Source organism: Equus przewalskii, chromosome X (genome assembly GCF_037783145.1).
Source record: "Equus przewalskii isolate Varuska chromosome X, EquPr2, whole genome shotgun sequence".
NCBI classification, from domain to species: Eukaryota; Metazoa; Chordata; class Mammalia; order Perissodactyla; family Equidae; genus Equus; species Equus przewalskii.
Genome location: NC_091863.1, coordinates 27,040,537 through 27,056,273, shown reverse-complemented (window position 1 = coordinate 27,056,273; position 15,737 = coordinate 27,040,537). Strand labels below are relative to the sequence as shown.

At 34.5% G+C, this 15,737-nt stretch overlaps 1 protein-coding gene across 3 annotated transcripts in view; it reads left to right on the top strand.

The window, feature by feature from the left end:
* Positions 1-15,737, top strand: part of DMD (dystrophin) — a 2,264,041-nt gene that overhangs the window by 237,683 nt on the left and 2,010,621 nt on the right. Inside the window, exon 1 of one of the 3 annotated variants that reach the window (XM_070604310.1) lies at positions 13,733-14,092. The exons of 1 other annotated variant lie outside the window; for it this stretch is intronic. In XM_070604310.1, coding sequence (XP_070460411.1) covers positions 14,086-14,092 — 7 coding nt within the window. In that variant the 5' untranslated portion in view covers positions 13,733-14,085. Of the gene's footprint in view, positions 1-13,732; positions 14,093-15,737 lie in introns of those variants that run through there. One more of the 3 variants, XM_070604305.1, reaches the window with a different exon arrangement.

Sequence of the window (15,737 nt, the reverse complement as noted above, 5' to 3'; positions counted from 1 at the left end):
ACTTGAGACATAAAGCCATTGAATATTTACCAGGGAATTTTGGATAATTTCTTAAAAGAATCCAAACTTGAAAAGAATTGTTAGTCAAAATGAATTGCCTTTTTTAGGTGGGGCAGCCCAAAATTTTGGCTCAATTAGTGGTATATGCATTGTGTGATTTGAGAAATACTTAAAATAAGTTCCATTTGTAGCAATTACCTAGCCTACAATGTCATTACTACTCATTGTTGCAGAATTTGAATTTCCAAGATTGGAATTATTTCTAAGTTTGAAAAAAGAGGGATGACCACTTCATCTCCAGAAGAATGCCTGTAAATGCCTTGGCCAATGTTACCTGGAAGTGATGGTATCTGTTGCACGACAATCTCCCCCCTATTAGTGGAAATAATCGGTTAGGCAAGTTATTACATTGGAGGACACAGAGAGCAGAACTAAGTGAGAGAATAATGTCAGTTAAGTTTGGAGTTACAAAGTGTAAGAGTTCTCAGTCTGAAACCGTCAGAGAAGACCAGTTGATACTGGACTACTTTGATGCTAGCCTGAAGGTGCTTAGTGATAGAACCAGAAAGGGGAAATCCTATATGATGGCCTCTAAAGAAAAAAATAAGCAGAAGACAGTGAACACATGGGAGGGAAAAGTCTTGCCTCTAAGACTCTGACATATCGTCTCATGCAGAATAGCATTTGACAATACACGGATCACCTGAAACCCGGAGGATGTTACTGTTGGAGCTCCAGTTAATTAGGGCAGGACATTATATAACAAATGACAGAGCCGTTAGTGGGATGAGGAGGGTATTGGAATTCCAGATGGGAAAGGAGTGTTACCTTCTCTTCCAATTAATAAAAAAGCAATAAAGGGAGAAAGTGATAGGAAAAAATTAGCTCTGGACACAATTTGAGGAGAATTTTAAGAGCAGTCATCAAATTCTGTAAAATTTGACAATATTCTACACAAACCTAGAGTAATAGTTATTTTATAGATTTTACTTCTTAGAATGATTGGAGGAAAGGCCGTTAAGCAAATTAGCTTCAGAGGAGTGAGTGAGATTGGCAAAGAAGTAGAATAATAAAATCATGATTGGATCAAAAAGCAAAAGATTAGGAGCCAGGATCTGTGGGCCTTTGGTTTGTTGATTTCGTTAACTAGTTGTGGCATTTAGGCATCATATTTTGTCTTAAATGAATCTTGGGACTCAAAAGAACATCTGTCTTCCTTGTTTCATTGATTTTGGGAGAATTTTGTAAAATTATGACAAGGAGGAACTTTGAATTGGATAAAATAGCCTCGTCATGTGAACAGTATTCTCATAGTAATATTGAGCATAGGATGTGCAGATGAAAATTGAAAATGAATTTCTTATGTAAAGAAGCCTTTAAAGTGAGGATTCCCTGTGATTGTGGAACTTCAGTATATGTTACTATCCATCATTAAGAAACTGGTTCTTATTTTCCTATACATTCTTCTTGGCTGCAATGTAATATTATAAAATGCAGGAGTGTTTTTTTTTTCACTTCAAAACTAATCCTCTAAGTGCCAGACAAAGTATATTATAAGTGTTTGACAGATCCCTATTTGATTAATACATAAACACCAATTTTTACAGGGGAATTGAAGAATGGGTATTCTAGCACTTAATTTGGACAAACCAGGAAGAAAGAATTTATACAGAAGAAAGATTGTCAGAGCCTTGATTAAAGCAGTGATTATATGGGTACAGTGAAAGAACATTAATTTATACAACTAACACTGATTTAGCACTAAATATATGACAGTAACAAACAATTATAAGTAGGACCCAAGACATGAGGATTCCAGTAGAAGAGATTATGGACTATATTTCCATGACAATGAAGAAATTCCTTAAGGAATTAAGGGGACATCACAACATTCTTAGATGAAGGAAGCTAATGTGTTGTTAGCAAACCTACCCTTAAAGAGCGACTGAAAGAGGCTGTCTAAACAGAAAGGAAATAGAAAAAGGCTTGGAATGTCAGAATGGAAAGAAGCATGTTGGAATGGGTAAAATAAAGATAAGTGTAATAAACTAGCCTTCTCATTTGTTTCTTAAATCATATTTTGTGATGGAAGCAAAAGTTGTACCACCAGCTGATGTGGTACTTAGTAGGTGTAGAGTAAGTAGTAAAGATAATTATATTTTCAAAGTGTGAGGAGTAAAGTTACTTAGATGGAAGTAAAATATCTGTACTTGACTAGAAGTAGTAAAAGAGCAAAACCGGTAGATTGTGAAAAGTTATGTATGCATATCGTATTACCTAAAGCAACCACTAAATACACTATACAGAGTGATATACAAAAAATACAGTAATAAACAAAGAAATCCTAAAAATCTTTCAAGTAAGCCAAAGGAAGGCAAACAAAGATAAACAGGAACAGAACCAGAGGAAACAAACAAAAGTAGTAAATTGGCAGACCCAAGCCATAACATATTTATAATTCCCTTAAATCTAAATGGTCTAAGAAAAATAATTGCAACACAGGTATTGACATAGTGGATTAAGAAAAGATGATGCACCAATGTGCTATCTAGCTGAACTCAAACTATAACGATATAGGTAGGTTGAAGTAAAAGGATAGAAAAAGATATACTTGTATACATTAATTAAAAGAAAGCAAGATTAACTAAATTAACATCAGACAAAGTAGACCTCAGAACAAAGAAAATTACAAGAGGCAGAGACAAGTTTTACATAATGACAAAAGGGTCAGTATGCCAAGAAGAGCTATCAATCCTATATATGTCGGAAACAAACAATAGAGCTGCAATATGTGTGAAGTAAAAACTGATAGAGCTGGAATGAGTAATAGAAAAATCCACAATTATAGTTGGAGACTTCAAATCCCTCTTTCAATAACTGATAGATCTACTAGACAGAAAATCATCAAGGATATAGAAGAACTTAATGCCGTTAACCAACAGGATCTATTCAAGATTTATAGAACATTCAACAACTGCAGAATGCACAGCCTTTTTAAGTGCTCATGAAACAGATACCAAGGCAGACCCTATCCTCAGCCATAAAACAAACCTCAACAGTTATTTTTAAAATTTGAAATCATACATGATGAATTCTCTAATCAAACTAGGTATTAATATCGAGGAAAATCTCCAAACACTTGGAAACTAACAAAAAAATTTTATGTATTCCATGAGTCGAAAGGGGAGTTTCAAGAAGTTTTTAAAAATAGATTAAACTGAGTGAAAGCAAAAATAAAAATTTAAATTTAAAATGTAGTTCCTCTAAGCTGTGCTGTAGGGGAAATTTAGAACATTAAATGGACACATTAGAAAAAAGAAAAAGTCTCAAATCAAAGAACTCGTACATCAAGAAACTAGAAGAATAGCAACATAAACTCAAAGCAAGCAGAAGGAAAGAAGTATAAAAATATGAGTAGAAAACAATGAAAATGAAAACAAAAAAGGGGGAATCAGTGAAACAAAAAATGATTCAAAGTGAATAGACCAATAAAACTGACAAGCCTCTAGCAAGACTGACAAAGAATAAAAACACAGATTACCAATATCAAGAATATCATGAAAGATCCTGAAAACATCAATAGGACAATGAAGAAATACTACAAAAAACTCTACACTCATAAATTTGACAATTTAGATGAAATGCATTCACTCCTAGGACAATCTTGACAAATAGTAATAAAATGGGAGGAACCACTATGCCTGCTTTAAAGATTTATTGTATAGTGATGTGAAGATTGTTTGGTGTTTGTGGACAGGTAGAAGAGAGAATAAAAAAATGCAAACAAATATGGACAACTGATTTTTGACAAAATTGTGAAAGCAATTCAATGGAATAGTGTGATCTTTTCAACAAATGTTGCCAGAGCAACTGGTTATCCATAGGCCAGGGGGAAAAAAAAGAAACTTACACTAAACCTCATACTTCATTAAACGATTACTTCAAAGTGAATCACGTATTTAAATGTAAAATGTGAAACTATAAAACTTTCAGAATAAAACATAGGAGAAATTCTGTTGAGCCTAGGCCTTGATGAAGAGTTCTTAGTCATTCCATGAAAAGCATGATTCATGAAATTTAAAAATTGATAAATTTGACTTCATCAAAATATAAAAAGAAATTGGCTCTGTGACTTTATTACAAGGATGAAAATATCAACTCCAGACATAGAGAAAATATATGCAAACTAAATACCTGATTATAAAAAGAAAGAAAAAACCCTCTTAGCTAGAATATATAAAGAACTCTCAAAACTTAAGGGGAAAAACAAACAATCCAATTAAAAATGGGCAAAAGGCGTGAAGCGGCATTTTACTGAAGAAGATATATAGATGGTAGATAAGTACATGAAAATATGTTCAACATCACTAACCATCAGGGAAACGCATATTAAGACCTCAGTGGGATAGTATCACACACTTGTCAGAAGAGGTAAATAAATTTTCTTTTAAATGACAGTACCAAATACTGTTGGAGGATGTGGAGAAACTGGATCTCTCATACATTGCTGGTGGGAATGTACAATGATACAGCCACTTCAGAAAATACTTTGACAGTTTCTTCAAAAAAAGAGGCTAAATATACACAAATGCTATATGATGAATCCATTGCACTCTTGGGCATTTATCCTAGAGAAATGAAATTATATGTCCACACACACAAAAAAACTGTACTTGATAGTCCATAGCAGCTTTATTTATAATAGCCACAAACTGGAAACAACCAAAATGTGCTACAATAGGTGAACATTTAAACAAAATGTATATATGCATACCATGGAATACCACTGAGCAATAAAAAGTAATAATCTGTTGATAAATATAAGTTGGGTGGATCAAGCGCATTATGCTTAGTGGACAAAAATAAAGCCAATCTCAAACAGTTACACAGTTTATGATTCCATTTATATTACATTGTGGAAATTACAAAATTTTAGAGATGGAAAACGTTAATGGTTGCTGGGATTAGGGATTTTGTGGAGAGAGTATAGATGGGGCTACAAAGGGTTATGAGTGGAAGATTTTTGTGTTGATGGAGATGTTGTATCTGGATTGTAGTGGTGCTTACACAAATCCACATAGGTGATAAAAGAACATAAAACTATACATACACATTGTGCCAATGTTCATTTCCTAATTTTGAAACTGTACTTTATTTAAGAAGTAACTCTTAGGGGAAAGTGGATGATGCGTACAGGGAACCTCTCTGAGTTATCTTTGCAACTTCTTGTGAATTTATAATTATTTCAATGTTAACGGTATAGAAATCTTTTTTTATATATTGCTGAATTCTATTTGCTAAATTTTGTTAAGAATTTTTGCATCTATATTCATGAGGAATATTGGTCTGTAGTTTTCTCTTCTTTTCCCCTTTCTTTTTCTAGTTTGGGATGTCAAGGTAATATTAGCTTAATAAAATGATTTGGGAAATAATCCCTCCCCTTCTGTTTTCTTGAAGAGAGTGTGTAAAATTAGTGTTAAGTTTTTAAATGTTTGGTAGATTTCCCCAGTGAAGCCATGTGGGCCTGGAGATTACTTTTCCTGTAGCTTGTAAATTGTGCATTCAATTTCTTTAATGTCCACAGAGCTATGCATTTTGTCTCTTTTATCTTGGTTGAGTGTTGGTAGCTTCTGGCTTTCAAGGAATTGTTCCATTTTTTCAAGTTGTGGAATTTATGAGCATAAAATAATTCTTAGTGTTCTCTTCATATCCTTTTAATGGTTTCAGGATCTATAATGATATCTCTTGTTCCATATTTATTGTTAATGATTTGTGTCTTCTCTATTTTTATCTTTGTCGCTGTTGCTAAAAGTTTATGAATTTGTTTTTTTCAAAGACTCATCTTTTTGTTACATCGATTGTCTCTAAGGTTTTCAGGTTTTCATTATCATTTATTTCTGCTCATATCTTTATTATTTCCTTCCTTTTTCTTGCTTTGGGTTTATGTCCTCTACTTTTGTTAAATTCTTTAGAAACAAGAAACTAGGAGACAGGTGGCTGGGGCAATAAAAGGGTAGCACGAGGGATTCTTATAATGGAACTGTTTTGTATCTTGACTCAAAATACATGTGATAAAATTTCTTTGAACAAAGCACACAGAGAGAAATGAGTGCATATAAAACTTGTGAAATCTGAATAAGATAGTCTCACTGTCAATTTCCTGTTTGTGATATTGTACTATAGGTATGCAAAATGTTACCATGGGAGAAAACTGGGTGACAATATGCAGGATTTTTTGTATGATTTCCTACAACTGCGTTTGAATCTACAATCATTCAAAATAGAAAGTTATAAAAAAAAGAAGGCAAAATAAAGATGGTCTCAGTCACCCAAAAGCTGACATAATTTATCACCAGTAGTTCTACACCAGTGTAAATTGCAAAGGATATTCTGCAGTGTGAAGAAATACTATTCTGGACAGAAAAATCAGACATCCGGGGCTCAGCCCCGCGGCTGAGTGGTTAAGTTTGCACGCTCCTCTTTGGCAGCCCAGGGGTTTGGCTGGTTTGGATCCTTGGCATGGACATGGCACTACTCATCAGGCCATGCTGAGGCAGCATCCCACATAGCACAACCAGAGGCGCTCACAACTAGAATATACAACTATGTACCGGGGGGCTTTGGGGAGGAGAAGAAGAAGAAAAAAAGAATGAAGAAGATTGGCAATGGATGTTATCTCAGGTGCCAATCTTTTTAAAAAAAAACAGACATCCAAGAATGAATAAACTTCTCCAATAATGGTAAAAAAAATGGATAAATAAAAAAGACTATTGACTGTTTAAAACAAAAATAGCAACAATGAGTTGTGTGGTATCTACCATATGTACAAGTGCAGTAATTAACAATAGTAATAAAGGTAGAGAAATAAAGGAAATAATGGGACAAAGGAAATAACAGGATGGTAGACTGCATATTAAACTCTTTGATTAAAAGACAAAAATTGTCATACTGAGGAAAAATGTAGCCCTACGTTCTTCAGAAGAAATGACTTTAATTATAATGACGCAGATAAGTTGCAAGATGCACGCAAGCACAAACCAAAAGAATATTGATATGGCTGTATTAATATCAGACAAGGGAGACTTTCAGCCAAGAAGTATTATGAGAGAGAAAGGACATTTCATAATGATAAAATAGGTCACATCAACAAGAATATATAGGAATGTAAAATTTGGATGCACCCAATAATGCACCTTCAGAATAAGTAAATCAAAATTGACAACTACGTGGAGACTTGGAGAAATCAACAATTACATTGGACATTTTAAAGCATCTCTTTCAGTAACTGTTACGACATGCTGGTAAAGAGACCAGGACTCTGCAGCTCCAAGGAATGTGGATGTAAGGGAATGTAGGGGGTAGTAAAGTAATAAATTTGGTAGAAAAAATTACATCTGATCTTCCCCACCAATCAGCGTTCTTAGGGATTGCGCTGAACGTTTTGAAAATTTTCTAGAATGTTAGGTATATTTAATATAACAGTTAAGCTCTGTATACTGTGAGGAAAAACCAAACCCTAAAATAGAAAAAAAAAAATTGCCCACAAAGCCTCCTTTAGCTATCTTCCTATGTTGGTCCACTCACTCGTCAAGTTGGTCTAACTTGCTTTCTGCCTTTACCACTCCTCTGAAATTGTTCACATTCAGCTCACCATGTTCTTTATGTTCCCAAACCCAGAACTCCTTAGTCGTCTTCTTACTGCTTTCTTCTTTCAACTCCCTTTCCCCATAACTTTCAGTATGCCACACGCTGTTGTTGTTGTTTTTTTCTTTCTTTCTCTCTTGTCATTCCTTCTCAATGTCCTGCTAGTCTTATTCTTTTGTGTCCATCATTAATTGTTAGAGTTCCTCAAGGTGCCATCCTAGGCTCTTGTCTCTTTTCATGGTTTACTCTGTCTCCAAGTTTCATTCAAATGTACTGCTTCATTTACCATCAAATGCTGTCTGATCTAAAATGTTTATGTATTCTGAAATTCAGATCCTAAAATCTAATTGTGTCCTCCTTTATGTCTTTGCTTGGATGTCTCCCAAGAATCTCAAACTCCACAGAAACAAAACTCAAGCCTTCATCCCCTTTCCAACCTGGCTTTTCCTGAAAATACTGCCCCTCTTTACTCAATTGCTCAAGTTGAAAATGTGGAGTAAATGTTTACTCCTTCATATCCCTGAACCCTCGTCAATTTCCAATCAATCTCCATGTTCTATCAGCTCTCACTTTTAAATATCTCTGGAATCTCCCTGCTTCTTTCTATCTTTTTTGTTGACTGTCTAGTCAAATTATCTTGCCTGATGTACTAAAATTGCCTTTTAACAAGCCTCCGTACTTCTAGAATTATCGCCCATCCCATTTTAATCTAGTCTTCCCAGTACATTCAGGTTTACATATTTGACATACAATCTGATCACGTAATTCGTTTACTTAATACCTTTCAGTGCTTTTCCAGTGTCCTTAAGATGAACTCCAGGACCTTTAACATAGCTGACAAAGAAGCTTGCATAATCTAAGCTCTGCCTATCTTGAGACCCTCGTCCTGTTCATTATGCTTCATTCTTCTTGTCATTCACTTTACTCCAGTCGTTGTGGACTTTTTTCAGTTTTTGAATGATTCCTTGCCTTGTTCCCTGTTTGTATAGTACTCTCCACATTTATCCCTTGACCCATGTAATCACCACTTATCCTTTAGTTCCATGCTTAAGGAGAATTTTCCTTGATAAGATTAGTCCCTGAAACATATGCTTCTAAAAATGTTGGATTTCTGCCTCTAGCTCTCATAATACTTTTTAAAATTACACTTTTGATTATTTGTCCAATATCTTATCTTTTCCACAAAACTACAAACTCTATGAGGACAGTAGCATTCCCAGCACTTAGAAAAGTGGCCAGCATAAAGTAGGTGGTTAATAATTGTTTGAATTAATTATTGAAATCAATAATTTTATGCCAGGTGTTAATACAAGTGAAGCAAGGCAAAGAAATAGAGAAAGATTAAGGTCAGGGAAGTGCTATTTTAGAGAGATAAGTCTGGAAAGGACTCTGTGTTGAGGTGACATTTGAGCAGAGGCCTGAATGAGGAGGAGTGAACCTTCAATATCTGTGAAAGTATGTCCCTGGTAGGAAGTATCAGCTAATGAAAATGTCCCGAGGTAGGAAAATACTTGGGATGTCTGAAGAGAAATAAGGCCAGTCAGTGTGATTAGAGAAAAATAAGGAAAGGTATAGGGGAGCAGCATAGAAGAAGAGAGGAGAAACAAGTATCAGGGGCACATTACTCACTGTCTTACAGGCTTTAATAACGGCTTTTATTCTAAGGATGATGAGAAGCCACTTGAGAAATCTGGGACACTGACATGATCTGATGTGTGTGTGTGTGTTTTAAACACCTTAATATCTTTTGGCTAATCTAGACTGGGGAGAGGAACAGTATTAGACTCAAATTATGAAGAGAGGATTTTCTGCTTTTCATTGATCCAGCTGTAACTTCACTGAGGTAATAATTTTTAAAAGTTCAGTGATCTTGCCTAATCTTTTACTACCTTGACACTTTTAATATAGCATATGAGAAAATTTTATGGGGGAATGTGTTTGATTGTTTTCAGTCTTATTTTCACATGGATTCAATTGGCTTTTCTTCAGTCATCGTCCCCTCAAAATACTCATTGAATTTGATATGATCTCCTCTACTATAAAATGAGGATAACTTTTAAAATCAAGTCCTCTAATATTTAATCATTACTTAACAAAGGAATCTTATTCTAAGGTTTTCTGAAACACGGGATTATATGGGAACAAGCTCATATTGATCAATACTTTAGATTTTATGCAGCTGATGCTTTGGGAACCAGCCTAACAGTTTATTTATTTTACTGGCTTATATGCTCACAATAAATGAAATTGTATATGTTGAATAGGACAAAATTCTTCTCTGTTATTGGACAGAAGTCAGTTTCCTGTTCAATGATGGCTAAAGAACTATAAATAGTAAATGGTAGCGAAAATTATTTTCTTGGGATGCTTAGCGTTATTATATGCAGTTGATAGAATTATTTAGAGTATACACTTTTTATTACGAAGTTTTGAAGATTAACTTTTCTTTTAAGGATGTGATAGTATGTTGCTTTTAACTTTTTAATTAAATTAATATGAGTGATTTAAAGTCTGATGAAAAGGATTTTTTTAAAAATTGAGGTATAATTGATATATAATAAACTGTAACATATTTAAAATGTACAACTTGACAATTTTGATGTCTCTATCATCTATCCATCTATCTATTTATCTGTCTGTCTGTCTATCTATCTATCTATTTATCTATCTATCTATCTAATCTCCATGAAACCATCACCACAATCAAGATAGTGGGAATATCCATCATCTCAAAAGTTTCCTCATGACTCTCTGTAACCCCTCCTCCCTGTTGCTCCTCCCTACCCTCCCTAGGCAACCACTAATCTGCTTAGTGTCAGTATAGATTCATTTGCATTTTCCAGAGTTTTATATCAGTGAAATTATACAATATGTACTCTTTTTGTTTGGCTACTTTCAATTATCATAGTTCTTTGCACTTCACTTATTGTGGTGCATATATCAATAGCCCAGTCCTTTCAATGGCAAAGAGTATTCCATTGTATAAATATATCACAGTTTGTTTATCCATTCACATCATGATGAACATGTGGGTTGTTTCCAGTTGGGGTTCTTACAGATATATCTGCTATGAGTATTCACGTACAGAGTTTTTTGATGGACACATGCTTTCCTTTCTCTCAGAGTGGAAAAGGTGGCTCTTAAAATATGTATATGTTACCCCTTTTAAGAAACTGCCAAACTGTTTTTCAAAGTGGTTTTTTACCATTTTACATTTCCATCAGTAGTGTGTGAGAGTTCCAGTTCCTGTTCTAAAAATCTTGGCGAATCCTTCGTATCTCTTTCACAGTTTTTATTTGGCATAATTGTTTCATATCTGGCCCTCTCAGTGACAATATCTAATGTCATTAAAAGTTTAAAAGGTGTCAGGAATTGTAGTATTTTACAATCATTCTGTTATTTAATCCTCACAGAAAGAATGCAAAAGAGCAATTATTATTCCTTTTTTACAGAAGAGTAAACTGAGGATAAGTAACTTGCCCTACAACACATCAATGTTAAGCCGTAGATCTGTGATTTGAACCCAGGTCGTCACTTTGGAGACAGTGATGTTAACCAATTTGCTGTAAACTCCTATCTTCTATGCCAGGGGTTTCAGCATGGACCCCTTTGATACCTGGTGAAAACCCTAATAACTTAAGGCCTTTGACAGCTGGTGAAGCTCCTTTGAATTATATTTAAATGCAAAAATAATATATTCAGGATTACAACAGAAACTAGTTGCACTGAAATAAATTTTTCTAAATATTTTAAATGCTGTGGCATAATACATACTTTCTTATTAATATATTAAATAACGTGATTTACTGGCAGACTTAATAACAACCATAATTTCCAAGTAAAGATGAATGTAAAAAAATAGTGTGAGATATATGCAGCGTCGATAAAAGGAGATGAAAAGCTTGTGATTTTTATTAGTGACAAAGTCACAGGTACTGCTAATGCTACTATGGTTTATAGGCTACAATACTAAATGAAAATAATGTTAGACTTTTGTTAGAGGTTAGTGAAAATAGAGATGTAATACTTCTCTCATCCAAGTTAACAGACATCTGAATTCTATACGTGGACCTTGGACCTGAGTTTAGAAGTCTTGCCCTCACCCATAAGCACCATGAAAATAGCATTCATGTCTGTTTTGATCGTTGCCATATGACCAGTGCTTAGCACAGTACATTGTATAAAGCAGGTTCTACTGGATGAGTGATTAACAGAATCCAAATCTCTCAATACTGCACTGGACGTTAGGATTTAGCAATGGACAAGACAAACATGATCTCTAGTCTGAAGAACTAACTGTATATTGGGAAATACAAACAATTCAATAAATTCTTGGGACCCTGGCCAAGTTATATAACTTTTCAGAGCCTCAGTTTCCTCATCTGTAAAATGCATATAGTAGTCACCCTCATAGGTTCAGTATGAAGATTGAATGAGTATCAATATAGTGGAGATACATACATACATACATACGTATATATATACATACTTGTATAGGTATGTATATGTGTGCATGAGAAGAGTACCACCTTCTGTTGTAGAAGTATTTGCCATTATTGTGATGAAGACAAAGGAAGTACAAGATGCTATGAAATTGCATAGCAGGGGAATATAATTTTATCTGGGGAATGAAAAATGCCTCACATAGCAAGTTGTATTTCAAGCTGATACCTGAAGATTGGATGGAAGGTAGGCAATCAAAAGTGAGGAGAGGCTTATGGAAAGGTGAAACAGAACATGCAATATCTCTGAGACAGTAAGGAGTGCAGTATTTTAGAGGGAAAAAAGTTCGTTGTGGCTGGAACAAAGTGTGAAGGGGAGAAAGAGAGGTAAGACTTGAAGCTGGAGAGGTGAGCAGAGGCTAAGGGTAGAAACCAACCCACATAGTATTTGTCTATGCCATTCACAACCCCTAAAGTAGATATGTTTAACCACAAAAGTGATTTTTTTAAATAACAGTCATTGATAAACCACTATTTTAAAAATTGTTCTGTAGAATGATGTGTATATTATTTTTGAGAAACTTTAGTGGGTTCAAATGGACTCAATTTTTCTTTCTGGGTTTTTTCTGGCCTTTATAAATTAACCTGTTACAGATTATTATGTATTTCATGATGTATAGGGGTTATTTGTGTTTGTTACATAGGAAATTAAAATGGAGGTAGGATAGCTAAAATATATACACACATACACCCCTTAGGAAACAGTATTTCAGAACAGTGACATTGGCATATCTCACATATGCGAAATGAATTATTGCTTATAGTTTCATAAAGAAACTACCCAAAAAACTGTTTTCTTTTTGTGGGAGTAGAGGATAGCTCCCTACCAAACTAAATATCTAATTGATGGGTGAGAGGAGAAATGTAAGATTTTATCAATTTTTCCTTTTAAGGTATTTTTCTCATGAAAACACTTGCTTTCCTGTTTTGTCATTTCAAAATGTAAATGTTAATACTCCGAGAGAGGCATACTTAGAAGTTTTAGATAAGATTCATACTGTATAGGTTATGGTAATTGTAATTTTCTAAAAAAATTTCAAAATGCATTTTCCTGAAATGACACTTATTTCCTTGTAAACTAATTGTGCTAAGAGTCAACTAATCTAATTTCTTAATTTCTAAAGAGAGTACTCCTCTTAAGTCAAAATATCAAGTGTAAGGTCCACTCTTGGGAGAAACACACACAGTACCAGTGTTTAAATGTCTCCAGTGTGCAAAATAAATGTTTTCTTGAAAAAATTCTCTTATCAGAAAATTTCTCATCAGAAAATTTTCTGTAGAATCACGAGGCAAATTCCATTTGAGAAAGTGCATGCTATATTTTATAATAAGGCAGAGATAAGGAGCTGAGCACACAGCATCCTTATTTCAAAAGTACAATCAGAAAGACAGAGTTTTTACTCTTAAAAGGCTGTGACGATAAGTGAAAATCAGCCAAAATTTCATTGTGAATAATATGATATAGGCAAAGGAACTCTACTCTTGGTATAGTTAGGAAAATAATTTAATCCAAATGCTTTGCATCTGTACAGAGGACCGAGTAGATACTGAAAGAGATTTGCAGATCCACTGTTTTTTAGGCAGGAAGAATGCTCGTTAAATGCAGAACGCTGCTCTGGCTCATGTGTTTGCTCCGAGGTGTAGGTTTTGTTCGACTGACGTATCAGATAGTCAGAGTGGTTACCACACCGACGTTGTAGCAGCTGCATAATAAATGACTGAGAGAATCATGTTAGGCATGCCCACCTAACCTAACTTGAATCATGCGAAAGGGGAGCTGTTGGAATTCAAATAGACTTTCTGGTTCCCAGCAGTCGGCAGTAATAGAATGCTTTCAGGAAGATGACAGAATCAGGAGAAAGATGCTGTTTTGCACTATCTTGATTTGTTACAGCAGCCAACTTATTGGCATGATGGAGTGACAGGAAAAACAGCTGGCATGGAAGGTAGGATTATTAAAGCTATTACATCATTATGAATACAATTAGAAGCTGACCATGACAAAGCATATGTTTGAACAAACAGCTGTTGGTAGCTGGGGTTTGTTGCCGAGCTCTTCAAACTCTGCAAACAGTGTTGCTTTTACAGGATGGATTTTTAAATTTCCTTGTGCTGCGTTAGATTTTTGGGGGGTGTGCTTGCCTCCAACCTCAGGGAAACACTTCTGGGATAAAAATCAGTGTTAGAAGATTTTAGAATAAAGTATTTTTCAAGAATCTAGGTTTCTCCAGGTAGATGATGACAGGGGGGGGAAAAATCTATGGGGAAGCTACCCCAGCTGAGTTACATGCCATTTAGTTACAAGGACTGATGGCTATATTGGCATATTCAGACCTTGAGAGAAATGAGAATGTATAGAATGTTTGGATAGGTTAAAAATTGTTACACTTGGTTACTGTTTTATAAGGAGTTTGGCTGTCAGGCTTTTCTCCTCATCAATTTCTAGCTTTTGACATTTATTCAATCATTCTGCATTATATGAAGAAAATACATCAATATCTCCTGCAGGGTTTTTCAACAACTCTAGCATCTGTTTCAGCTATTGAACTGTATTCACGTTTTGCCAAGTTGATGTCGACCCAGCTGGTCTATCATTTCTCGCTTGATTACTGCTCTTAATTTCTCTGTATCAGCTTGTTTCAGATAGGGCTTTGAAAGCTGTTAATGAAAAATGACATAAAATGATAAATTATTGAAAATTGGAGCATTTATTTATTTAATTACTTTGGAACCTTAATGAGTTTTGTCTTACATTCTTTCTTGCCTGCGTACAATCTTTAGAACCCTTTTGCTGTTTTGCAAGATTTCTTTCCCATACAATCAGTGGATTATACTTATAAGTACTTTTAAACCAATGGAGCATGAGGTTGGACTATATTTGGCTCCAAAAATAAAGTTTTGGGGAAAATGGGAACAATTTCAGCTTTTTATAGAAACTATGCATCATTTCCATATTCTATCTTGATACTCTGTCATGGGGATCTGTCAGTGAGTATATATTGGACCGAACATATTGAAATAATTTTTATCACCACTAGGGTAACAAGAAAATAAAACATTCAAAGCTGTTTTTAACAAGTGATTGCTTAAAACAGATGTCAAATAATATAAATAGATTTTCCTGAGTATGAAAAGCATGATTGTTAACTATCTATATAATACAGAATCTTTCAGCTCTCTGCCCGGTCTCCCCACTAACCTGAGTAGCTAAATCATCAAAGTTAATAGACTATCATGTATGAACATCTAATATGACCTTTTGGTGTACACAGTATTGCTCATATGTGCTGTACCTTTTCTGTAGTGATTGTAATATCCCAGTCAGTCTGGTCAACGAACACTACTAGCTGTTATGTAACTTTTTCCCCTGAATGTTAGTCCATGTTTTTCAATTACGTATTCCTTTTAGAAAGAGTGACTTTAGAACAACATGTATTTAAACATCAGTGAATCAGTTAGAAACTGATGGACCAAGTATCCTACTCGGATGCATCCAAATTAATTGCTAACTTATGTTTTGAAAAATAGAGATTTGGATGAGTACTTTTTAACCTTGAAGCATACATGACTGTGGTTGAATATATAATTCAT